At 30.8% G+C, this 26,711-nt stretch overlaps 2 protein-coding genes across 3 annotated transcripts; one reads left to right on the forward strand and one right to left on the reverse strand.

Moving 5' to 3' along the window:
- Positions 1–5,783: 5,783 nt before the first annotated feature.
- On the reverse strand, positions 5,784–10,202 carry LOC137810614 (uncharacterized protein At4g28440). 2 transcript variants are annotated; one of them, XM_068611983.2, is made up of 3 exons: positions 10,153–10,202; positions 9,366–9,598; positions 5,784–6,288 (listed from the first exon to the last, which is right to left on the reverse strand). In XM_068611983.2, exons 2-3 carry the CDS (start codon positions 9,586–9,588, stop codon positions 6,098–6,100), a joined length of 414 nt encoding a protein of 137 aa, XP_068468084.1. In that variant the 5' UTR covers positions 9,589–9,598; positions 10,153–10,202; the 3' UTR covers positions 5,784–6,097. The 2 variants fall into 2 exon arrangements, with proteins under 2 accessions (XP_068468084.1, XP_068468083.1); XM_068611982.2 differs by having other exon boundaries at positions 10,117–10,202.
- A 10,477-nt stretch (positions 10,203–20,679) lies between these two features.
- On the forward strand, positions 20,680–26,711 carry LOC137810615 (uncharacterized protein At4g28440). Its single transcript, XM_068611984.2, has 3 exons — positions 20,680–20,803; positions 21,217–21,449; positions 26,265–26,711. Exons 2-3 carry the CDS (start codon positions 21,227–21,229, stop codon positions 26,453–26,455), a joined length of 414 nt encoding a protein of 137 aa, XP_068468085.1. The 5' UTR covers positions 20,680–20,803; positions 21,217–21,226; the 3' UTR covers positions 26,456–26,711.

Below are 26,711 nucleotides of genomic sequence, written 5' to 3' on the forward strand. Positions count from 1 at the left end.
AGCTCTGAACAAGTAATATAATGAAATATATTACGATTAGATATCACCAAACTTCCATTTTATGCATTGCAAACAGCATTCATCCACATTACACTTCAAAATCTCACATCAATCAACAAAATTTTAAAAAATTATATTGTGAAACTAAAAAAAAGTTAACAATCAATTTAATAATTATTATATCTAAAGAAAGAAAATGACTTGAAATGTTTGGGTCTTCCACTCTGACCTATTTTGTAACTCAATGAAAAAATTAATTACTTATAAACATGTTGAAAGCTAAAATTCATGAAGAAAATGAAGAGAAAATAAGAAGTCAAAAGAGAGGGCTTTGAACCACCACATATTCCAAAAGGAAAATGATTTTCTGAAACTCCACCCTACTAAATATTAATATTTTAATTATTTTTAATTTTTTAATTTTGAAAATTATTTTAACATTTTATATTTTGTCTATATTTTCATTAAAAATATTATTTTATTTTTAATTTTTTTTATTATAAATATTAATATTTTGTTGTGAGTGTAAACTGGAATAAAATGTCAAAATATCATCACCCATTCCAAAATTATGTGTCTATGTCTCCTCTCTCACAAAACAGCCACCACAGTCGCGTCCTACAGCACAGCGCCGCCGCTTCCGACGAACGTTGCCACCCTTCACCATCTGCTGCAGTTTTTTTTTTTCTTTTTTCCGTTTGCAGGTTTGATTCTATATCACATTTTCTTTCTCTAAAAAAAAAGAAATTAGATAGGTTCCATGAATAGAGATATAAAATTCCTTTTTGTCCTTATGCATAGAGGCCATGTATATCCCTCAAGCTATACACCTTTTAACATTATTAAATATAGCATTTCTTAAACTTTGAACTTAGCTTTCTTCTTTCTTCACCGTTGCGCATTAACTTCCAGAGGGCATCCAAAAACTCAAGAATCTTATGAATTGTAATTGAAAAACTAGTAAAGATGGTATCACCAATATGAATTTTGTAACATAACAAACAAATACATCACAAACCCATTTAGACCAAGGAATAAGCAGCATTCAGACCGAAAATCAAGCTTATGCTTATGATACGGGCGTAGAAGAGGGAAGCAAGCACAACCAAACGTTTTAAAAAGAGTATAATCAGGTTTATGTTTAAAAAGCATTTCATAGGGTGATTTGTTTGAAAGAACAGAAGAGGGGAGGGCATTGATAATGTGCATGACAGTAGTAAAAGCTTCTCCCCAAAACTGAATTGGAAGAGTAGCAGCCGCAAGTAAAGTTAAACCCATTTCAGTGATATGACGATGTTTTCGTTCAATGGTTCCATTTTGTTCATGTGTGTGGACAAATGAGACGGTGATGAATACCAAGAGTATGTGTGATGTTCTTAAAACAAAGGAATTCTTTGGCATTATCAGTTTGGATGGCTTTGAGTGTGTGACCAGTTTGTTTTTCAGCAAAGTTTTTAAAACGTGTAAAAGCAGTGAGAGCTTGAGACTTATGATGTAGAAGAAAAATCCAAGTATATTTGGTATATGCATCCATAAAAGATATGTAGTACCTTGTACCATTTGAAGCACACACTAGGGAAGGTCCCCAAATATCAATGTATACAAGAGCAAGAGGTACAGTGTAGTGAGTGGTAGATTTAGAAAAAGGCAGTTGATGAACTTTACCACACATGCAAGCATTACAAAACTGTGTTTGAGGTTTATAAGCAACATTACATGTTCGTAGAATATGTTTAACAACATCAAAATTGCAATGACCTAATCTATTGTGCCAGAGTTGCAAAGTAGGAAGCGTAGGTTTATAAGCAGCATGATTAACAGTATAAGCATGAGTGTCATGTGAGGGAGGGAACACATAGAGACCGTCCTTAACAGTGCCTTGGAGTAAAGTCTGATGTGTGTCCTGGTGTTTAACATAGCAAGCATTAGCATAAAATTCAAAATAAACATTGTTATCTTTTGCGAATTGAGCTACACTGATAAGGTTTTTAGTTATATGGGGAACATGCAGGAGATTGCGAAGAACAAACATGGTGTTTGTGTGAGGAACAATATAATGTGCAGAACCTGTATGCATAATTTTCATACCTTGATTATTACCTAGTTTGAGTGTTTCAGGTCCATGATGGCTTTGTTTGGTTGTGAAGAGGTTGGAATCATGTGTGACGTGGTGCGTGGCACCACTGTCAAGGTACCATAATGGATCTTCAAGAGTGGAGGGAGCTCCGAGAATGGAAGGAGCAGGATCGGAATGAACAGGAAGTGTATATGCAGTGATATTGGCATTGAAAGAGCTTGAGGAAGAAGGTTCATACTTGTGCCAACACATATCTGCTGTATGACCAGATTTATGACAGATTTGACAATGTTGTTTTTGCGATTTCCAAGAACCAGATTGAGATAAAACAGGACGAGCAAATGTGCGAGATCCTGCAAACCGATGATGAGAACGACCACCACGAATGATTGCATGAGTGGGCTTTTGTTTGAATGATTTATTGAGAGACCATGTAGTGACAGTGTGATTGGCTTGGATAATCGAGGATTGAGCTAGCCGATGCTTGTCGAAACGTTCTTCTTGGGCAAGGAGAAGAGCTTCAATCTCATCCACATTGTAAGGATCATTGCAGGAAATAATAGAGGTAATGAACCCATCATAATCTTCAGGAAGGCCATCAAGAATAGCATCCACATATTCTGTGGTAGATACAGGTGCACCAACAGCTGCTAATGAGTCCACCGTCTTTTTGATATCAAGAATGTATTTAGAAACGGAGCGATCGTTCTTGGAGGTTTTCAGAAGGAGGCGTAGTGTGTGGTGAGACGTTGCCAGATTTCCATGGAAGTATCAAGACCGACCATCTTGATGAGGATAGTTGCAGACATCGAAGCGAGAAGCCAAGAAACCACAAGTTGATCTTGTTGTTGATGATGGAGATAAGCAGGGTTGGGAATCTGTTTTTGTTTCGCATTGAGAAGATATCGAGAAGGGACAGATTCACTTGTTAAGAAATGCATGAAGTTCAGACCGCGTAGCATAGCGAGCACTTGGTGTTTCCAGACAAGAAATTTTTCATCGTCGAGCTTCAATGATATGGGAGTGTGGAAATGATGGAGTTGAAGCAATGACGGGACAATGGTAGAGGATGAGGATGAAGAAGAAGAGGAGGCACTCGAGGCCATGAGAGAGGAGAAAAAAATTGGCTCTGTTATACCATGTTAAACGAAGAAGAGAGAGAGAAAGAAGAGATGTGGAAACATGAGAGAGAAAACTAAATCATATATTCAAAGCTGCCTACATTTATAGAAAGTTATGCGTATATAATATATATACGTAACAGTATCCTAACTATCTAACAATAATGGTGGTGAACCATTATGGTAACTGCATGCTTAATATACTTGTCCACGTTTGCCAAATGATGTTAATTTTAAACACTAATGTTTTGTTAGCTCAATTACCTATCTAACACCATTTACTCTTTTATTTCTCCATCTAACGGCTCAATTACCTATTTAGCACCATTTACACTTTTATTTCTCTATCTAACACTATTTTGTTTTTATTTTCCTATCCAACACCCTTTTATTTTTTATTTCCCTATCTAGCACCATTTTAAAAATAAATTAAAAAATAATAATTTTTTTTTATAATTTTAATTTTGAATGCATTAAAAAATAAATATTTTTAATGTTTAAAATAGTTAGAAATATAATTAATGAATAAATAAATGAGTTTTTACAAAATAAAAAATAAAAAAGAAATAAATTAAAAATGTTTAGTTTAAAATTATTATTTTTTAAGAATGAAGAAAATAAAAAAATTAAACTCTACAACAAGTTGAATCTATAAACATAAATTAGTATTTATTTTTATTATTATTGATGATGTAATCATGTTAATTTCAAGTAAAAAATACATGACATAATTATAAAAAAACGAAAGTCAATTAATATTAATTAATAGTGGACACACAAATAATATTGAAGTGTCTACCCTAAATGCAAAATCCTAAAAAAAAACTATGCAATTGTTACATTTAATGCTTAAAAATGAGAAGAAGAAAAATGAAAAAATAAATAAATATAAAAAATAAAAACAACAACATTGCAACAGGTCTTTTATGTTACGAAAGACTATTTGATGGAACTCAGAAATGAAATGAAGAGTATTGACCTGCATACACTGGTCAAATACTATGTCCAAGTCCCGACATGAAAAGAACCTCAAAGGGGAGGCCTAAGTCAAGTTGAATAAAGACTGATATGGACATAAGAGAACAACATGATCGAACAAAAAAATGTTCATATTGTCAAATACCAGGACACACAAAAAAACATTTGTCCCAACATTACTGGATTGTACATTTCTCGTCATTAATTATGTTTCATTTCGCTCAAACTATTTAATGTAACATTGAAGAAAATATTAAATCATGATCAACATATACTTATTTAGTATTGTCTTATATCTCTTATATTTATTTCGTTTGAATTATTTTTTTTATATCTTTTATTTTTATCTTATTTTGTTTTGCCTTTATTTTATATCTTTTATATTTTTAGTTATTATTTTTTTTCTGTCATTCTTTATTTATTTCTCTTTTTTGTTTTTATTTTATTGTTATTGTTTTTATTTTCTATAATTATTTATTTTTGCATTTTTTTCTTCTCATTTTTAAGCATTAAGTGTAGCATTTGCATTAGTTTTTTTTTAAAAATTTTACATTTAGGATAGACACTTCAATATTATTTGTGTGTCCACTATTAATTAATACTAATTGACTTTGGTTTTTTTATAATTATTCGTATATTTTATACTTGAAATTAACATGATTACATCATCAATAATAATAAAAATAAATATTAATTTATGTTTATAGATTCAACTTTTATGTTGTTGTAGGGTTTAATTTATTGTTTTCTTCATTTAAAAAAAATTAAACTAAATAATTTTAATTTATTTTTTTATTTTTTATTTTGTAAAAACTCATTTCTTTATTTATTAACTATATTTCTAATTATTTTAAACATTAAAAATATTTATTTTTAATGTATTCAAAATTAAAATTATAAAAAAAATATTATTTATTTATTTATTTTTGAAATGGTGTTAGATAAGAAAATAAAAAATAAAAGGGTGCTAGATAAGGAAATAAAAACAAAATTGTGCTAGATAGAAAATAAAAATAAAAGAGTGCTAGATAGAGAAATAAAAGTGTAAATGATGCCAGATAGGGAATTGATTCTTAAGTAAATAAAATAAAAAGTTAAAAGAAAGAAAGAAAGAGGAATGGAAGGAAAAAAAAAAGAAGATAAGATGAATTAACCAAAAGATATAATGAATAAAAATATGTATATCCATTAAACTGTCTCGGTATTATTTTCTTTCCAAATAAAAGATGTGTAATAAATAAAAACAGATGAATGGATTCCAACAATTTTGATTGCCTCCTTAGTTTTCTGCATGACAAAGGAGAAGTCTTTTTTGATAATTTTGTATCTCTCCCTCTCTTTTCCCTTTCACTGGTTTCCTTGCCTTACAAATGATACAAATGAAAAAAGTAAATATTAAAACAAAAATTCAAATGCACCTAAAAGATAAATTTTTAAGCGGAAAGTTTGCATCTAAGCTTCTCTATTCAAAGAATTATTTACTGCCATTTTGCAATAACAGTAAAACAAATTCAAAACTAACTGATGATGTTGCAATACGATCCTAGATAAACTTCTTGGCGCAAGAATTCAGAGGGTAGAACGATAGATTGAGACTAAACGAAGGGTTACAAAAATATAAACATTCACCTGCCATATATAATATTCTGATACACATAATCCAAAATTGTCAACAGATAGCATAACAAAAAGCATGTTCTGGAAGCCAATTCTCATATTTTTGTTGCACTAACAGTCACCGTCTGTTCAGTGGTTGAAGCTACAAGAAGTTGCAACAGTAAGAAGCAGTGTTGGTACTATACTGGCTTCTCAAATCTCTATTCCTAAACTGAGGCGAATGTGATGGCCATGCTGAGATGTCCCATAGACAAACTTGATGTGTTTTTATTCTAAATAGAAGTTCCACAATTTCCAAAACAAGTTATTCCACAACAACATTCACCAGTTCGTACTCAATAAGAGACAAGTTATTATCTTCCTTCACAGTGAAACTAGCAGCTTCTGTGACTTCAACACGGCCCCACTTGTCAACGGCAAGTCGCATTGATCCTTTGAACATGTCAATTTTCGCATTACGAAGGATCACAGTAGAGCCCTCTTTCATCAAATCCACTGAAAATGTGGAACCACAACAAAATGTTCAACATCTAAACAAAACTCTACTCATTCATCATAGGCATGCACAATATATTATTTGCAAAACAAACATTTTAAATCATACTTGAAATATTTCTTTACATGCCCATTTAATCCGAATTTTCTACATAAAAACATTTTTAAATTATTCTTCAACTACAAACATGGAATTCATTTGAACTTTCACATTATATACAACTAGAAAAGTGATTAAATAAGAATGCCAGAGTAAAGGACACGAGACAACAGTAAGGTGGCTAAAGGGAATGGTAACTAAATATAACAGAATTTCCATGAGGTAGGGAGAAGAAAGGAACATGCGAATTCTGTTATGATGATTAAAAGGAGAGAAAAAGTGACAGCATGGTAGACAGGAATTGGGAGGAAAAGGGATGTACTTGGGTTAGAGGTTCTGTGTACCTATACAGCTCTAAATCTATCTTAAATTTTCTGCACTTTTCTGTTCTTTTAAGGAGCTAGTCTTAAGTGATTTTAGGGGAAAAACAAATTCACATCCATAAATAACTCATTAATCACTCTATTTAAAATTCCAAAACACTTGTTTTTTAAGAATTCAGCAATTTTTTATCCTAAGTGGGAATTATTTTTCCTATTAGTTGCCAAAAATTAAGCACTCCAAGATATATTATCACCACAATATCATGAGAAGACTGAACTTCCTTTATTAGTAACTCCAATGGTCCAAAAACATGTTTGATACAAAGTCGGGTCTTTTTGTATGTGAAATGTCCCTTAGTCTTAATGTAAAAGAAAGTAATCAGTGAGTATAAACTTCCATTTCATACTTTTTACTCATTCTAAACTTCACATATGCAAACATAGGGAATAAGAAAAAACCTAACTGACTGGCAAGTCAATTAGTTAGACAGTTACATGGGTCAGTTAGGTAGTTAAGAGTTAATTGCTATAAATAGCAGGGTAGATAGGCAGTAGTAGTTTTTAGCAAAAACTCACTGTGGAGGAGGAAAGGACTGACACTCTCAGGATTCCCAGAAGTCATTATTACATAATAACAGCTCTTTTTCCTCTATCCTGCTCTCCCCCCACCTACTGTTGAGTGAATTCTATTAATTCTGGTGCCATGTATATCAATCAACTAGTAGCAAAGTTCAGATCTTGGAACTGTGAGTGTCTAGAACTGATGGGAATTGATCAAGGAATTCAATGGTGGGCAAAAAGATGTAGGGAAGACTGGAAACTATGGAGAAGATGTTGAAAATAAGAATCAAGATTCTGAGAGACAATGTGAATGTTGGAAACTTCGATGAAAGAAATGATGCAGAAGATTGTGGGTTCTTTGGAAGGATGGGTGTTAGTTGGTTCCATTGGTGGAAATCTAGCAACCCAAGATCAGCTTGGGAGGATTGCAATAGTGTGACTTTGGTGAGGTTTCACTAAGTTTCCTTTTGTAGTGTTGAGGCTGAAAGACCTAGTCCAGCAGTTAGAACAGTAGAAACAAGTTGCAGAGCACCTTATCCACACTGCTTGTGTTAAAGAAAATAAAACACAGAGAAGAGTAGAGGTGGTATTCAACTGTTTGTAGTTGACATCGTGGGGTTGCTGATATTATGGGGCTGCTGCAGTGGTTGGATTCAGATTTCAAGGCATTGTTTGGACAAGATCTACCCTGGTTGAAGGGGACAACAAATCCTTCAAAGTTGGAAAAAGAGGTCAACAGGTTGACTCAGAAACATGATAGGCTGTTAGATGATTTAAGGCAGGATTTGTTAAAGGCCCAAAGCAGAATGAGAATTCAAGTTAATAAGTATGGCAGATGTGTTGTGTATATTGTGAGTTAAGGTTTATCTAATTTGCGACCCTCTAAAATATGTTCTCCAGACGGAAGACTGAAGACCAAATCAAAATCCCAGTCCTCATTGTTATGGCCTTTTTCATGTTATTTAAATAATAGGTCGAGACAAATAAGCTGAATTTTCAGGAGGACCGTAGACTTCTCCCAGATTTTTGTGTAACCCTCCTCGAGAAGGCATCAGTGCATCACAGTTTGTTCAACCTCTTGCCCTGGCCTTAGCTGATGATGTGGAACTCTAGTTTAACCAGAAAATGTGATTTCAGGCAGGCAGTAGCAGGTGACGATTTAGAAGAGTTGATCAAGAGGCACAATCTCCCTCCTTCTAAAGACATCAGGAAGCAGAATCTAATCTACAGCAGGCCTTAAATAATCTTCACCTTGAGGACAAGGTGGATTTTTTTTTCTGGGTGGGGGTGAGGGGTCATCATAGAAAGAAGGGACCAATCACAAAAGTGTATTATAAAGGTACTAAGAAGATAACAAACCCAACTGATCCACAAGATCAATTATTTAGGCATTTGTCTGGGCCAGTTAGGTTGTTAGGAGTTAACTGCTATAAATAGCAGTGTAGATACTGCAGTAGTAGGTTTCAGAAAACTAATGGAACTGAGAATCTGAGTAGTCATTACATAACTGCAGCTTTCTTTTTCCTCTATCCTGCTCTCTCTCGATAGTTTGTACATCCGTGTAGTGTTGTATGAATTCTTTTAAAACTAGCTACCACTTGTATCAGATTCTCTTTTGGGTTCTACACTTCTCAGGCCTCAGCCAAAGGGTGAAATCAAAAGCAGGATTGAGGTATTTTCAAATTTCAATGCAGACAATGAAGGCAATCTTGCATCTGCATCATCCCTTAACATCGGGTTCACAAAGTATACCCCAAACAGAAATTACAAAATGGCCATGAAATTGACAAAATAAAGCACATGATACATGACCACAGACAAAACACAAGAAGAAACATCCAAACAAAGATTCAAGATTCCCACAAAATGTACCAAAAACACTTGACACATGACATGTGAACACTGCATGCAAAATCACCAGAGAACACTCCTTCCTCCAGACAAAGAAAAGATTAATCCAACAATAATGTAATATACAATAATTCGATGACAATAACAATGCCACAATGCAGTAAGGGAAAGTTGTATTTTGGGGCAGCTTTGTCAAAAAAACATGTGTGTATATATATATATATATAAGTGTGTGTGTGTACCTTGATCATTTCTGGCAGTAAATATGATCATTCCAGTCTCATCACCAACCAGACATTCAGCAATTCGCATTTGACGGGATTGAGGACCTTCGGAACGACCTTTCTGCATCACCATCTTAACATTGACCACCTTCACTGTTAAAGTGTGCCCACTCGTTCCTGGGCGAAGCTGTTCGACCTTAGTGAACACTGGCTTCCTCAATCCTGGTTTTGAATCTGCCATGTTTCAAATCCTATACAAAAGCCACAAAAGCATCCACTGAGATAACATAAAAACAGCAGTAATGCACACTATGCCAATCTTGTAAGATCTTAACAAATAACCTAAAATCAAAGGTTTAAATTAACAGTTTCTGTGTACATAGGTTTTGACATGAAATGCTCGCTTATCCAACCTTTGTCATCCAAAATTTTCAGCTAAGGGAAAAACCTAGTCAACCGGATGCGAACTAAACCTATCGGAGCCCGTAAAATCAACCTAACCTAACCCCAGTTTAAAGGGTAAGAAACTTTTGGAATTTTCGATATCTCTAGGGCAAATATTGATAATAAAATCAGATTAGTGACAAGGACGAGCATAAGATCCAAACTCATACCAACTTTCTAATTCCAACAAGCATTCAAACAAAACTCATAGGAAAAAAAAAATCGACAAACCCAGAAGTAAAAGGTGAAGTGTTTTTACATAAAATTCGAGATATTAAAGTAGAGAAGAAAGTAATTGATTGAAGAAAAGGGGGGCGAAAATTACAGAGAAAAGCGAAGGTATTGAAGATTGGAATGTGACCTGGAAATTGGTGTGATGAAAGAGAGATCTGAAACTGAAAGCAAAAGTGAGACTGAAACTGAGACACAAGCGTCGAGGTCGGATTTTAAGGAGATAAATGCAAGGTAACATTTATCAACCTTGAACAAAAACAAAATTAAGTAAATAAATATTTTATTTTATTGCTTAATCTTACATCACATATTAAATTTAGATATCACAATTTGTCGAGTTTTTTCTTTAGATATTATTATTCTCACTTTTATTTTTCTAACAACCACTTTTTTTTTCTTATTTCATACTCTTTTGTTTTTCTTTTTTTATTTAACATTGTTTCTTTCTATGATTTTATTTTGTATTTTCTAAAAAAAAAGTCCTCTTAGAATTTGATTTATGGGAATAGTGTTTTTAAAACTTTTTACTTTTTTTAAGAAAAAAATATATAAAATAGAATAAAAAAATTTAAGAACCAATAAAATAAAATAAAATAAAAAGTAAAAAGGAATTAATAAATTATAAATAATTGATCATTTTAATTTTAGATGCACTTAAAAAAATAAATGTATCGATTGTAAAAAAATAAATATTTTTAATGTTTTAAATAGTTAAAAATATAATTATTGAAGAAAGAAATGAGTTTTTATAAAATAAAAAGTAATAAATTAAAAATATTTAATGAAAATTTTATTTTTCTTAATAATGAAGAAAATAAAAAATTAAACATTATAACAACATAAAAGTTGAATCTATAAACATAAATAGATATTATTATATTAATAGCAAAAATATTATAGGAACTTTTTAATAAAACATTTTTTTCCTCTTTGAAATTCGTTTTTGTCCTTTATAAAAATATTGTATGTTTTTAACTTTTTTCTAATTTTAAAACATACAATTTTTAGTCTTCAAACACTATTTAACCATTATTTTTCTTTGTGTTCATTTAAAGTATATATGTATAGTAATAAATGAATAGTTTCGGATATATAAATTATATCATACTAAAATTCATAATAAATAAATATTTTTTAGAGATAAAATATATTTTAGGTGATGATAAATAAAATTACATTTTAAATAAATATATTTTTAATTATTACTAATTTATTATTAAGAAAAGGTTTAATTACATTTAGAGCCAATAGTCAATTTAGTATAGTGATTTTTAAAAGAATCACTTTGGTCCCTAAATTTTTTAAAATATATTCAAAATGGTCATTTATGTTAAGTTGCACCAAATGACGTTAAGTGGTGCTTATGTGGCAGAGATAAGGGGTTACGTGGATTGCAAAGTAGGTGACACATCATTTTTTTGTGATTAGGGTTTGGGGCATTAGATTGAATTAGTAGATATTAATAAATTGGGTGGTCGTTAGGTTTCGTTGCGTAAACGTTTTTGGTTGTTGCCTTGTTCCCAGAAATGAATGAGTTGACATATAGGAGGGTCGTCGTTTGTGGTGGAGTCAGTGATTGTGGAAAATCTACACTTTGGCCTCACATATCGGCAAGGCCAATGGCATACTCTTGCTCCTCAAATCACTGTTCTATCACGCATCTTGCAACCGACATTTTCTTACATCCCAACTGCAATAACATCCAAACATGGGTTAATAGTTAAGCAGGGAGGTGGGGAAGAGAGATGGGTGGATTCTCGTGAGGGCCTTTGTAATGTCATTTATGACATGGCATCAATAGCCCATGCACACTCAGAAAAGGCTCGAAAGTTAGTTGCAAGTGTGCCTGCTGAAGCTCTTTCGGTGCTCCTTCCAATGCCTTCTCAGGTTCTCTTGGATTCCTTAAGAAAGGTCCTATTTGATGTGTTTGATCCAAGACTAACAGGAGGGGTGCTGGGAATGCCACCTTTGTGGTACCATCTCAAACTCAAGTGGACTTCATGGAGAAGGATATACTAAAAACTTACCTAGCTTTAGTCAATGCTTATGCAAAAAATTTCTCCGGTTTCTTGATTGAGTTTTTGTTTATGCCCTTTCATTTTGCAAAGAAAAAAAAATATGTATGTGCTTCCTTTCTTTACGGAAAGGTTAATACGTTTTATTTCCCCTGTTCAAATATTGAATTGTAGTTCAAAGTGCATAATTTTTCACCTAAAATGACGTGTCACCTACTTCGCAGTCCATGTAACCCCTTATCTCTGTCACATAAGCACCACTTAACATCGTTTGATGCGACTTAACAAAAATGACCATTTATAATACATTTTAAAAAACTTAGGGACCAAATTCATTTTTTTTAATACCACTGTACTAAATTGACTATTGGCTCTAAATGTAGGGACAAAAAAGGTAATTAAACCTAAAAAAATTAAATTAATTTTAAGGGTATCAATATTTTTTTAGTTTTTTTAGTATTTATTATAAATGAAATTTAAGTATATAATAAATTAAAAAAATTAAAATAATATCTATTATTATAGACTCCTCTCAAATTAGTGAGATAGACAATATTTTTTCAAGTCACCTCTCTACATTTGGTTATAATGATTCACCTTTCTTTTTCAATTGTTTTATCTTCATCAATGCTTGAGGATATGTGGTTTAACTATAAAAAAACACTATAATATATATAATGTACTTCTTCTAGAATAACATTGTTCAAAAAAATTCAAGGAAAGTGAGAATGACCTCAAAAGTTAATGGAAAAGTGAAAGGGTTTGATTTGTTTATGAGAATTGTGGAGGGTGTGAAGCGGGCATTGGAGGTGCTATACAAGCAATTTGAATGACATATTTCGCATCACGAAAACATAATTGATGGTTCCCAATAACCATGAGTTGAAAGTGGTGCAAATAGAAAAAAAAGTCGTCATAGTAGAAAAATATGGAGATGTGACTTGGAAAGATAATGGTGATGTCACTAATTTGAGGAGAGCAAAAGCGACAATAATCTCCAAAATTGTTTAACTGATTGGGCACTTAATATTAAGAATTTTTGTATGGAGTATTCAAAAGGGGGAAAAAACTCAAATACATTAAGAATTCAAAAGTTATTTAAGATTACCAAATATTGAAATTCACATAAATAAAAAATTAAAAAATTAAAAGTTATCTAAATGAAATAATTTATGATAGGCGATCAAGAGAAAATTATTTGTGAACTTATATGTGATATTTTTCAATCGTGTGCAATGTGTATGATAATATGTAGACTTTATCAAGGATGTACTCATTTCACATTATTGTTGATAATATTAAAATTGTTCAATTTGAAAGCAATAAATAAATGAACAGATAAAATATGTTTGATTTGTTAAATAACATGTTTACTAAAGGTAATATGTTGTTAACACAAAAAGTACGAGCAAATAAAATATTGTATTGTTGTGTATGAAGTATAAAAAATCACTCATGTTGGAATGATTGTATAATACGAGAAAAATGATAATTTTGTAAAGGATGTCATGAAAGGTCCTTTTATTTAGGTGTTGTGGTATCTTCCTACAGTTTCAGGGTTGAAACAACTGTTTACTAATGCAAATGAAGATAATCATTAAATGTGTGCAAATGGACGTAAAAAAATTGTCATTTGAGACATTTGCCAATTCTTTACAGTGAAGTTCGACAATGGTCTAAGAAACATTAGGCTTGAACTTGCTACATGTGGAATAAACATGTATGGAAACTTGAGTTGGAAACATAGTTCATGATCTTGTGTTGTTAGTGGTTTACAACTTACCTCCATGGTTATATATGAAACACACAAATATGTTACAATGTCTTTGATGATCTAGAGTTCAAGACAACTAGAAAATTAAATTGATATTTATTTAAGTATACCGGTTGAAAATTTGAAAAAGTTATGGGAGGAAGACATTGTTATATTTGGTTGGTATGCACATGACCATTTTAAGTCTTGTGAGATGTTATTTTATATAATTAATGTTTTTTCAACATATGTATGGTAGTTTGGGCAGGTACAACATTAAGGGTCAGAAATACATGTTTTTTATGTGAGAAAGACATATGTTATCATCAACTATAATATGGAAGAGTTAGAGAAAAACTACAACATGGAAGAAAAACAATGTACCTTGGACACGAAAGATTTCTTAGTTATAACCATCACTTTTATAAAAAACATTGAATGGGTGTAAAAGGAGTGAGTTAGCTCTGACAACCTTAAGTGGATCAAAAGTATATGAAGACATGAAAGACATATAACTTATGCTTAGAAAGATGCATAAACAAACCATAAGAATAAACACATGGAAGAAAATCTCAATCTTCTTCAATCTTCCATATTAGATAAGGATGACAAAACAGGACAACAAAACTTGTTTTAGCCTGATCGACCATCAATATGCAAAAAAAAACAAGGTGAGACAGGATAAAAATTATAATCCACCTTACCATTTTCTTCTTCTTTTATTTTGTTATGTAAATATTTTCTAAGTTTTTAATTGATTAATTAATGCCTCCAATTAGACAAATTAAAAGGGTTATTACCTTTACATGTTAAATTATTTCATTGTAATTAATAATTTGAACTTAAGTTGTAAGTGTTAATGATTAAAATCACAATATTATTTCATATTTGAATCCTTCAAATAATATAATACAATAAAGTTATTTTTTTTTCATTAAAAAAAGGGTCGCTTAGTTAACTTATGTTGTTATGCCAGGTTGGCAAGTTAGGTAGAATAGGCTAGAGTGAGTAAGCAAGCTAAAAATGTCAATTCGTCCTACTAAATTAATGGTGGGTCAACTCCTTGAACCTAACTTGCTTTGCTACCTTTAATTGAAGGTGTTTGATGTGAGACATCCTACAAATGTCATACATGTAGAGAAAAATGTGTGACAATATTATTGAAACACTTTTAATATGTAGGGAAAAATGAATAAGGTAACAATATTCAGTTGGTTATGGTTGAAATTATTATAAGATAATAACTAGTTTTACAATCTCATGGTAAGAAAACACATTCACCTCTAATATATACACATTGTCTAAAAAGAAAAAAGATGTTTTGTGAGTTTTTCCGAAGACGTGAAGGTATTATAAGGTTGCTATTCAAATGTCAAAAGACTTGTATTAATGACAAATCTAAAGTTTTTTAGTTTAAGTCTCATAATTGTCATGTCTTGATGTACCAACTTCTACTTGTGGCTATTCAAAAATATTGTTTAAGAGTATCATATATGTTGGGTTCAATAATGTCAAAGTTCAAGAGGGGGGTGAATTGACCTTTTAAAAGTTTCGCGCAAAATCAAATTTTATCACAGTACACATAAAATAAGTCGATTTATTTGTAAATGAACAGATTTATTTTGACACTGTTTATGTTTGAAAACGTTTATATCAACCAAGTTATTCGTGAGATTATGCAGATTAATTTGCAAGCCACACACACTGATATTAGAGAGAAAACAATGAACAGCAAAAACAGTAACCTTCAATTTTTAAGCAAGTGATAAAGGTTCAATTATTAGCTTATCAATCAATTGGGTAACCTATCACAAACAAGTTGTTCCAGTTGTAATTAACAGTTCATATAACTTCTTAACAAAACCAAACTGATTTTCCAGAAAATAAGAACAGTATGAACAAGCCTAGAAAGAACAAATTTATTTTTAATTGAACAGATTCATTAAGCGAGAATTCGAGTGTAGGGATGAAGAGAGATGAACACACAATAGTTATATTGGTTCACTCAACTGAGCTACATCCAGTCTCACCTAATCCAAGGTGAAATCCAGTAAACAAAATGTATCAAACATACTTACACAGCCACTGTTCTTGAACCCTACAAGAAACTTGGCACACTTGCTGAAAAACCCTATTTCAGCACACACACTCTTCAAGAAACCCTATCAAGAAGAGTTTACAACCACACTTTTACAAGAAAAGAAATATGAAACGAATACGAGGATGGAGAAATCTGCCTTAAACCAGTAGAACAGATTGCTTAAACAGTAGCAACACCTCTCACCAAGCTTTAGAACAAAACAAGAACAAGCACACTTTTGATTTTTGAAATCTTTCAAGAACACATGCTAATTCTCTGTAAATCCTCAATTCTCTAATGTAAAACTTGTTTTCTCAAATGTATGATCGATGTTTAAACGCAGGAACAAGTTTTCTTTTTATAGAAAAACAACTTATAACAGATTTTCAAAAAACAGTTAAAGCTGTTATAAAAAGAACATATTGAAAATAAAATGAACAGATTTATTTTCAAATGCAGTTAGAGAATTTGTTATGTGAAGGAGACTCAGTCAACCATTCTGGTGCAGGGAAAAAACGAAAAACCGTTTAAGATAAACATGACACCAGATAAAAAAGAATCTATTCATTTACAAATGAACAGATTTATTTTTCAAAACTATAACAAAAGACTTAACTATCGAAACACAGTCGTTTTGAAAGAGAGAAGACTTAGTCAAAATACTTGATGCACAAAACCTGATTTTCAAGAGACTTAGTCAATGCATCAGTTTAAAAAAGAATTTGTTATTTGGAAAAGAACAAATTTATTTTTATGCAGTAAAGGTGTTTTTTGTAAAACATGTGAAAAACAGTTTAAGAAATTTGTGCTTGCTCTTATCACATGGTCAGGGGTCCAGAGGTGAGTTACTCAGCAAAAAGCCTACTCTTAAACAACCTCTAACCTATACCTAAGACATTCTTAAAGCAAATGTAAATACACATGAAATGTACACAAATGGCTTCATCAAACACATGTCTTGAAGGGGCAGCAACCATCTTCAACAATATATGGCTTGACTAGATTATGTTTTTTTTAGTAAAATATGTAGTAAAATTATTGATCCTAAGAAGTTGGATTAGATAGAGAATGAGAATGTAATTATCCTTTATCAATTGGAATTCTTCACAATTTTTTGATATCATGGTCCACTTTATTTAATCAAATAAGTTAAACTTTATTGTTTGGTATTCTTATGATGGATGTACTCTATTGAACAATACATGAACATCTTAAAAGGGTATTTAAAATAGTAATATTTTTCTCAAACTTCAATTATTGAAATATATATTAGAGAGAAAGTTATTTAGTTTCATGTATAATGTTTGTCAGACATTGAAGTTGTGGGGTGTCAAAGTCTCGTCACCATGGAAGAGTTGTTGGTAAAAGTACTTTAATATAAAAGTTATGACGTTTGTACATGATGAAGTTCTTTAAACATGTTTTTATATACTAAATAACACTAACAAATTCATGTCATGCTTATATGCCCACAAAGACAATGTGAAAAAATAATAATCCACAAATGGCTAAGAATTGGACAATGAATGAACATACAATAGTTTTTTTTTTTTTGAAGTGGTTTAACAAATTTAAAACGACAATATAATTTTTTATACATTGAAGGATTAAGATGTGAACCTAACTTGGATGACCTTTTTTGGAATGGGCATGATATATACTACTATTAGTTTTACACAAAATTCAAAAAGTGAAAAAACACCATGCTAAATAGAGGAGTAATGATCATGGTGAAATCATTGCACTTCTTTAATTCAAATGGTAATATCCTATTGTGGCATCATTGTGTTACCTTGGTGTAATTGAAAATATTTGGGTGATTGATTACACAAGTTTTAATGTGTCTACTTTTAAATATAAGTGAGTTAATAATACTAGTGACATCTAACCCAATAATTTGAGTTTTACTTTGGTTGACATAATAAAATATAGGTTATTTAAAAGAGTTATTCATCATGACATTTATGGCGAAACAAATGTCTTATGTCACTGACTCTAACTCTGCTAACAAAAAAAGTGAATAGTTTTTCAAGGAAAAACCATGCATGGTAATAATGAGAATGATTATACAACACTTGATATCAATTATACATTATCTTTCTTCACAAATATGCCAACTTTAAATGTTAATAAAACAAAGGTTGCTGGACAACATTCCAACTCAATATAAACAAATAATAGATAACAATGACATCAAACTTAATGATTTGAGTTTTACTTTATTTGACTTATACAAGAATAGATTATTCAAAAGAGTCATTATAGTGTATATCTACACAAAGTTGTTTATGTGTATTTGCACATATGTTAGTTTCATTAAGAAATCGCTATTAATTTGAAAATTTTATTATATAATAATTATACTTTTTATTTCCAATAAGGGGTTTTAAAATGTGTAGTAATGACACATCCACTCCCCCATTGACTAAGCCATCTTAGGAATGAAATGTACAACTTATTTCATTAACTACAAAAGTTTCACCACATTGTCTAAGATGCTTTTTTTTTTTTTTAAAAGAACAATATCCACATTATTTTATCACCATGGGTGTTCACAGATACTTGTCAGGGTGTTTCTTCATGCACCCATCAAAATTCTTCTTACACTCCTTCAATATTTGAAAAAAAGACAATTTTACTTATTTTTAAAATGACTTTCATATTAGCTTTTCCAAAATCTTCCCAGACACCCCTTTTTAGAATTTATAAATGTATTCTAGAAAACGTTTTCCAGAAAGAATTTTCGAATAATATTTTCAGAACGTGTATAATACATTTTGAAATGTGTTTTCCAAAATAATTTTTTTGAATTGTATTCTGGAAAGATCTTTCCGAAACAAGATCAATTTAGATGAACATTATGGTCATTTTACTTATTTAGTGGGATGCAAGGAGAACTTTGATGGGTGCAGAAAGAAACATCCACTTGTTAATATTATTTTAACAAAAATCTTAAAATGATTATTTTAAAATATAGATTTAAATAAACATTTGATCTTAAAATATAACCTAATAAAATTATATCACGAGCAAATAAACTTAGTTTTTTTTAAATAAATTTAAATTGCAGCACAAATATATAAGTTTATTTAAATGAACTTTTTAAAAATAACTCAATTTCATCAATATAAATAAATTTTAAAATTAAATATTGTTAATATTATTTTACTAGTCATTTTGGTTTGGTCACTTAATTATAAAAACTATTTAAAATAAAAAAAACTGACAATAGATAATAAATATCACAATACCCTCTCATTTAGTAAAGAAGTAATTAAATTATTTATACTCATTAATTAAAACATTTATTACGGATTTTACAAGTGGATTTCTCCTAGTTTTGAAGTGTGTGGCCAAACAAAAAACATAAGATAGTGGTGAAAGGAGTTTTTATAAAAATTCCATAGCACTTACTCTAGAATTTGGAATTTCCAAAAATGAAGATTTTGGAAAGAAAAGTTATTCTGGAACATAAAATAAAATCTAGAAGACTGCTTTAAACTTCTAAAATTATTAGTCCATAACTCTGAAATTACAATTCCAGATTCTACTTTTTGAAACATCTCATTCTTACCTTTTAGTTAGGAAATGAAGATTTTGTAATGAAAAATAATTTATTATGGAGCTGGAAGGAAATTAAAGTTTTTTTTTTAAATTGTTTTTCCCTAATTTCATTTACAATAACGGAATTATGTTGAGTATTTTAGAATACTCATGAAATGGTCTTTTCTATTGTACAAAAATATCTTTTCTAGAATATTAATTCACTTATATTTGGAAACACATGTTTAATCATATGCATATCTAATATTTGTTTCATAGATGTTGTTTTGTAACACCCTTAAAAACACAAACTACTTGCTAATTATCTATTATGATTATCAAAACTTTTCTCTTTGCTAGAAACTAATGCAAAAAATAAAACTCAAATGACATAAAATAAATGTAGATTCTATATTTTTCTATGTAGATTTTATAAAATCTTTACATATTTAAATAAATTTATAAAACATTTTAAAAATAATGTAACAGTAAAATTTATAAAAATTAAATTAAAAGCTTATAAATGAACGGGTAAATTCCCTATCTAGTACCATTTACACTTTTATTTCCCTTATCTAGCATCTTTTTGTTTTTATTTCCTTATCTAGCACCTTTTTGTTTTTATTTCCCTATCTAACACCCTTTTATTTTTCATTTTCCTATATAGCACCATTTAAAAAATAAATAAATAAATAATAAATTAATTTTTTTTTGATAATTTTAATTTTGAATGCATTAAAAAATAAATATTTTTAATATTTAAAATAGTTAGAAATATAATTAATGAATAAATAAATTAGTTTAAAAAAATAAAAATAAATTTAAAATGTTTAGTTCAAAATTCATTTCTTTATTCATTAATTATATTTCTAATTATTTTAAACATTAAAAATATTTATTTTTTAATGCATTCAAAATTAAAATTATAAAAAAAATTAATTTATTATTTATTTATTTATTTTTGAAATGATGTCAGATAGGGAAATAAAAAATAAAAGGGTACTAAATAGGAAAATAAAAACAAAAAGATAATAGATAAGGAAATAAAAATAAAAGAGTGTTAAATGTGAAAATAAAGGTGTAAATGATCTAAACAGGAATTAAACTAAGATTGTGATGTGATTTTGGTTTTAAAAGTTGAAAAACTTATTGAAATTTTTACTAAAAGTGAGATTAAATGAATAAAATAAATAAAATGAATAAATAAATAATAGAGTTAAAAAAAAATTAAGCGTAAATTTAAACTTTTTATTTATTTGGTGCCTTGAAGCGAAGACAAAAAGGAGAAGTGAGTGACACAAACGCTGTCCCTTTCAATTGTTAAAAATTGACGTCTGAGTCTGAGTCTCAGTTTCTCTTCTTTCTCTTCCCTCACACCAATTTTCAGGTTGCATTCCAATCTCCTTCCCCTTTTCTCACATCTTTCAATTTTCATTTACACTTCTTGTTTCCTTTCCACTCATGCACGTTTTCATGTAAAAAAACTTCATTTTGACGGTTGGGTTTCTCGAAATATTTTTACTCTTTTATCATATGAATTTTATTTCAAACTTCTTAAACGTGTTTGGTGCAACTGAGAAATTGGAATGAGTTTGGATCTTTTGCTCTACCCTTTTACTGACCCGATGTTATTATCAATACTTATTCCTGAGATATTGAAAATTTCTGAACTTTCTTGCCCCTTTAACCTGGGGTTAGGTCAGGTGAGGTTGACTTATCTAATAAGGTCTTTCTAGGTAGCATTAATGTGCTTTGCTGCAGTTTTATGCTGTCTTAGTGGAGTTTCTTGTGCTTTTGTAGGATTCAAAACATGGCAGATTCAAAATCAGGATTGAGGAAGCCTGTGTTCACCAAGGTGGATCAGCTTCGCCCTGGGACAAGTGGGCACACTTTAACTGTGAAGGTTGTCAATGCTAAGATGGTGATGCAGAAAGGTCGTTCTGATGGTCCTCAGTCCCGTCAAATGCGAATTGCTGAATGTTTGGTTGGTGATGAGACTGGAATGATCATATTCACTGCTAGAAATGATCAAGGTATATATGTGTTATTGATTTCCCAAATCTGTCCATTTTCAAGTTTTTCCTCACTGCATCATGGTATTTTTATTGTTGTCATTTTTTTTTCTTTGGCTGGGCGAAGGGTTGTTATTTGGTTGTTTTGCACGTAATAAGCGCATGTCATGTGTCTACTGTTTTGTCCATTTTGTGGCCATCTGCCATTTCTGTTCTGATATCAGTTAGTTCTGGACTGTCACTTGTCCACGGACATGCATTAAGTGCTTTATTTTGTGAATTTCATGTGCATCTGTAATTACTGTTTGTGATATGTGCTGTGAACTGAAGGTGAATTGTCCTGAACTATATGCATTAGGTGCCTTATTTTGTGAATTTCGTGTGCATCTGTAATTACTGTTTGTGGTATGTGCTGTGAGTAGAATAAGATGTTTGGTGGAGTATTGAAATATATAAAGCTACCAACAGAGGGTTTTGGCCAATGAGGAAGTTGAGTTAACTGTCAACAAGTGAAATGTTGTAGAGCAGAGGTTGTCAAGATGTTGGTTCTTGGGGATGTGCTATGATAAGGTTGAGTATTGTAGGTGGAGTATACAAGTGTTTGGATTTGATATGTGTCGGTGAAGTGTCAAATCTCTAAGCATTTTATGAAAATTCAATACAACTATGCGAAACATATAAGCATGTGCAATACAGAAACACAGAAACAGAGTCCCTAGATAAACCAAAGATAAAAATTGTGTTCTTTATAAATGATTCTAAGTAAGGAAAGAGATTTATGGTACTGTTCATATATATGTAAATAGTAGAAAATAATTTATGATGCAATGGGTTGTAATTTTTTATTTATTTTATCAGTATCTAAGAAACATGTTTTAAATTTGGATTTGCAGAATTTTTTAGTTATATATTTATTATGTCTTGTGAATTTTTAGATATTTTTAAATATGTATCATACCCTTCATATAGAACATGATATGTATCCGATATGCATAATGTATCTGTACATCATAGGTCTCGAACGTTTATATATTTGTTTTTTAAAAGAAACTTCTTTAAAAGATATGTACCTATTCAATTTGTGGGATTTGATAGAGAATTTAAGTGGGTAGGAGGAAGAGAGACAGAAAGAAAGTGGTGTAGGATAAAGAAAACAGAATAGAGAGGATAAAAGGAAATACAGAGAAACAAAGAGATCAAAGAATTGTGCACTCAACAGCCTTGAAATCCTAACTAAAAGTAGTGAAGTAACTTACTAACATTCTTTTCTCACTTATATTTACATATCTGAAAAACTTACAGAAATAGCTTTAACCTAAATTTTGAATTATTATCATATATGGCCTTTAATGTGCTATTGATGATTAAAACCCTTATCATATGAAGTCTTCCGGAAGTCACAGGTTCATAGTTAATTGTGTACTAGATGATCTAAATAACTGGATAATATATATGCAATAGAGGAATCAGTGTAATTGGTGTTGTGTGTTTTTCTTGTTTCTACCCAAAAGATCCTAATTGATGCCTATTAGCATTTTCTTGCACTAACATATCATCAGCCATATAAACTTTTTGTCTCAAACCTTTATAGAAATCAGGGAAGAAATAAGAAATGATTTGTCTTTTCCTATTTGTGTTTAGCATATTTGAACCAGTCTGTTGTTCTCTGACTAAAAATGCTCAAGGTTCCTGTTTGGCAGCATTTGCTAACAATATAACGTACACACCTAGTTATCAAAGGAAAAGGTAATTTTCAGTTGTAGGAAAATGCAGTTTCCGAGTAAGCTAAATCTTGTGATATGTTTCAGGGTCTCTTCCAGTTATTTGGTTCTTGTGAGAGTGTCTTGATTGTTTTATCTGGTTATTTGTATATGGGAATTTGGTAATGGATTAGGTATTGTATTTAGAAATAGCATGAATATCATGAAAATTCTGTTGTTGGATAGTTAATGTTTTGTATGCTAAATAATCTAGATTATTGATGAAGAGGACATTTGCATGGCTGTTAGAATTTATCAGTCCTATAGTCAGTTAAAATCCAACTAAATTTGCAGTTGTTGACATCCTTTGGTTGGTGTACATATATGTGTAATGGAAAATTTCTACACCCTTGAGGATATGATTGTACTCTTCTCTTATGCAATGATAAAGCAAAATTTTGTATTATGTTTCCTACATTGTTGGTGATAAGTGATTCAAGTTAACAACAACAATAACTACAAAATAGGTAGATATTCTACCTTTCTAATGTTGAAATGTATCTTTGCTTCTGTATGGTTATTTCTCTTGAACTCATAAAGGAGGTGTAAGACTTGAAGTAACTAGGGAGATATAGAAATGAAAAACTGATGTAATTGGGGGAAGAATGCTAGCAGAAGACACAATGTCATTCAGGGGCTTCCTAATTTTTCCTGTGTCCTCTTTTTTCAGTAAACTACATTTCAGGATCTAGAGCAGAGAAGCCAGCTTTGTGTTACTTTTTCTATAAGTTATTGCATTCTGGTTTATACTACTTTCTTGGTTCAATTAAAATATGTCAAGGTCTCATTGGTAGCTTTATTTGTTCAACAGTGGTTGTCTAGAATTCTTATAGTGTTTTAACGTAGTTACTAAAACTGGACTGGATGATTCAATTGGGAATTAGTTAGTTCACTTATCTAAACAATATAAAAAATCGGGGGACAAAAAGACTGGTTAAAAGGTGCTAAAAAAACCAGGTAAGAACCAATGCAAAAAACTGATTAAACTTTACCCCAAATGTTTTTAATTTTTATTCTAAAACATGATTAAATGATCTTAGGTTTATATGTAAGATCTATCTATATATTTCTGTTTATTATGAATTTTTATCATGCATGATACATTACATCTATATAAATTGCTATTTTTCTTTTAATTTTTACCTAATTTATTTTGTATTAGTTTATTGCTTGGTGTATTATAATATTAAAAATATATATTCTGTTATACTAGTTTAACCACAATCGAAGCCAATCAATGTGTAGTTTTGAAGACTTTGGTTTATTTTTGTTGGGTTTCATAATTGACAAGGCTTTTTTAAACTCTTAGTGGTACTTTTGTTAATTATATATTCCCTCTCTATTTCACTTGTTTAGGCCATGAGGACATGCTTGACAGTTTATACTATGTAATTCTGGAGTTTTCTGTTTCACTCTATTATTGCAATTGAAGACAAGAACCTATGGTGGAATTATTATTGATTGGAACAAGTTTTTGTCTTAATTATTGTTTGCATATTAAATAGTAAGATAAGTCCTGGTTCTTGTTTTTTATTTATCTGAATGAACACGGGAAATGAGATTTTATTCAATTTCTTTGTTTCTCAATTATGAAAATTAGCAAGGCCTTACAGTTTAGGGCATATATGTTGAATTAGTGGGAAAATAACATATAACCAATTCCTTGTGTACTTGGTTGACATGTGAATATTCAATATTGTTTTGTGCAACTCAGGAGTTAGTATTACTACTGTTTTTATGGGTTGTGTATTAATACTAGAGAACTGCTTTTAGGGTTGAATTGGGCTTACGTAGTCTGGGATGATCAGGAAATAATGTGTGGATTTTGTATCACTACTAAAGAACTGCTTTTAGGGTTGAATTGGGCTTACACAGTCTGGGATAATCAGGAAATAATGTGTGTGCCAGTTTCTAACAACGTTTTGTGTGTCCTTTGGATATACCTACTATCTGGGCTCTGAATAAGAAACAAAAATAAATTGAGGCTCTTTTGGGGAATGGGAGGGGGTGAAGAGAGTTTGGGAAGAAAGTTGAAAAAAAGCAAGCTCTCTTTGCAAACATTTAGCAATGAAGCAGAATTGCAGATTCAAGATTGCTTATTCTTGCTTATTACTTATTCCTGCTTTTGAATTCTCCCTATGGCTGAGGTCTGAGAAGTGTAGAACCAAAATACAAACTACGTTTACAGATGCTAAGTTTAGAAAAAAGGAGTAGCAAGCTTGAAGTGGAAGTGTATACCTGCTGATTGCTTTTTTTTACATTAAGACTCTATAATTTTTCACATACAAAAATGACCTGTCTTTGTATAGAATGTGTTTTTGGACCATTGCTATTACTAATAGATGAAGTTCAGTATTCTCATGATATTATAGTGATCATATATCGCGGAGAACTTAAATTTCATAAATAATAAGAAAAAAGTAATTCCCATTTAGGAAAAATAACCAAACAAGTGGTTTGAAATGCTAAAAGTAATATTAATTGGTTATTCATTGATATGAACTGATTTTTCCCCCTAAAAGTAATGAGACTAACTCCCTTGGACAAATAAATGCAGGAAATAAAAGATCTAGAGTTCTGTAGATGCACAAAATCTCTAGCCCAACCTCATGCCCTTTTCTTTTCTAGTCATATCTACCCTGTTGTTAACTTCTTTCTCCTTTTAATCACATTCTCTATAACATAATTACACATGTTTCCCTCGGTAATTCTGCTACTCAAATAGTTTCTCTTCCTTTTATCTACCCTGTTGTTACTTACAGTTCATATTTTGGTGTAGTGCCTTGTGTTATTTACTTATAACTCCAATCACTGTTTATATTTACAAGTTTTAGATTGTATTGTAATTCTCCCTTGACAATAATAGTGTAATAGTTGTCAACTTGTATTCAACATGAAAGTTAAAAGGAAGTTTTATGTTGGAAGATGAATAACAATGTTGAAAATATTTTATGTATTCAAATTAAATTTCAATCTAAGCGAATATTTGAAGTTTTGGTTTGGAATGAGTTGAGTATTGTGTTTTTGGCTGAGATATGGAACATTTCGTCGTGTTTCCAATTTTTCTTATGTTCAGTGGATTTGATGAAAGAGGGTGCTACTGTGATCCTGCGAAATGCCAAAATTGACATGTTCAAAGGATCAATGAGGCTTGCTGTGGACAAGTGGGGCCGAGTGGAAGTGACAGAACCTGCTAGTTTCACTGCTAAGGAGGATAACAACTTGTCTCTCATCGAGTATGAACTTGTGAATGTTGTTGTAGAATGACTTGTCGGGACATCCTGGAATTTCTAATGAGAATAAAACAAATCCAGCAAAGAAATCTAGCTTTGTTTCTTTATGTATCTGAGACATCTAATCATGGTCATCACAGTTCACCTTAGTTTAGGAATAGGATTTGAGAAGCCAGTAGTGTCAAAAGTTGCTTCTTACTGTTGCAGCAGACTATGGATCTTGTAGCTTCAACCACTGAACAGATGCATGTGTAAGTGCAACAAGAAAATGGGAACTGGCTTCCAGATCA

This window comes from Phaseolus vulgaris, chromosome 2, assembly GCF_051622355.1.
Source record: "Phaseolus vulgaris cultivar YP4 chromosome 2, ASM5162235v1, whole genome shotgun sequence".
In the NCBI taxonomy this organism is placed as follows: Eukaryota; Viridiplantae; Streptophyta; class Magnoliopsida; order Fabales; family Fabaceae; genus Phaseolus; species Phaseolus vulgaris.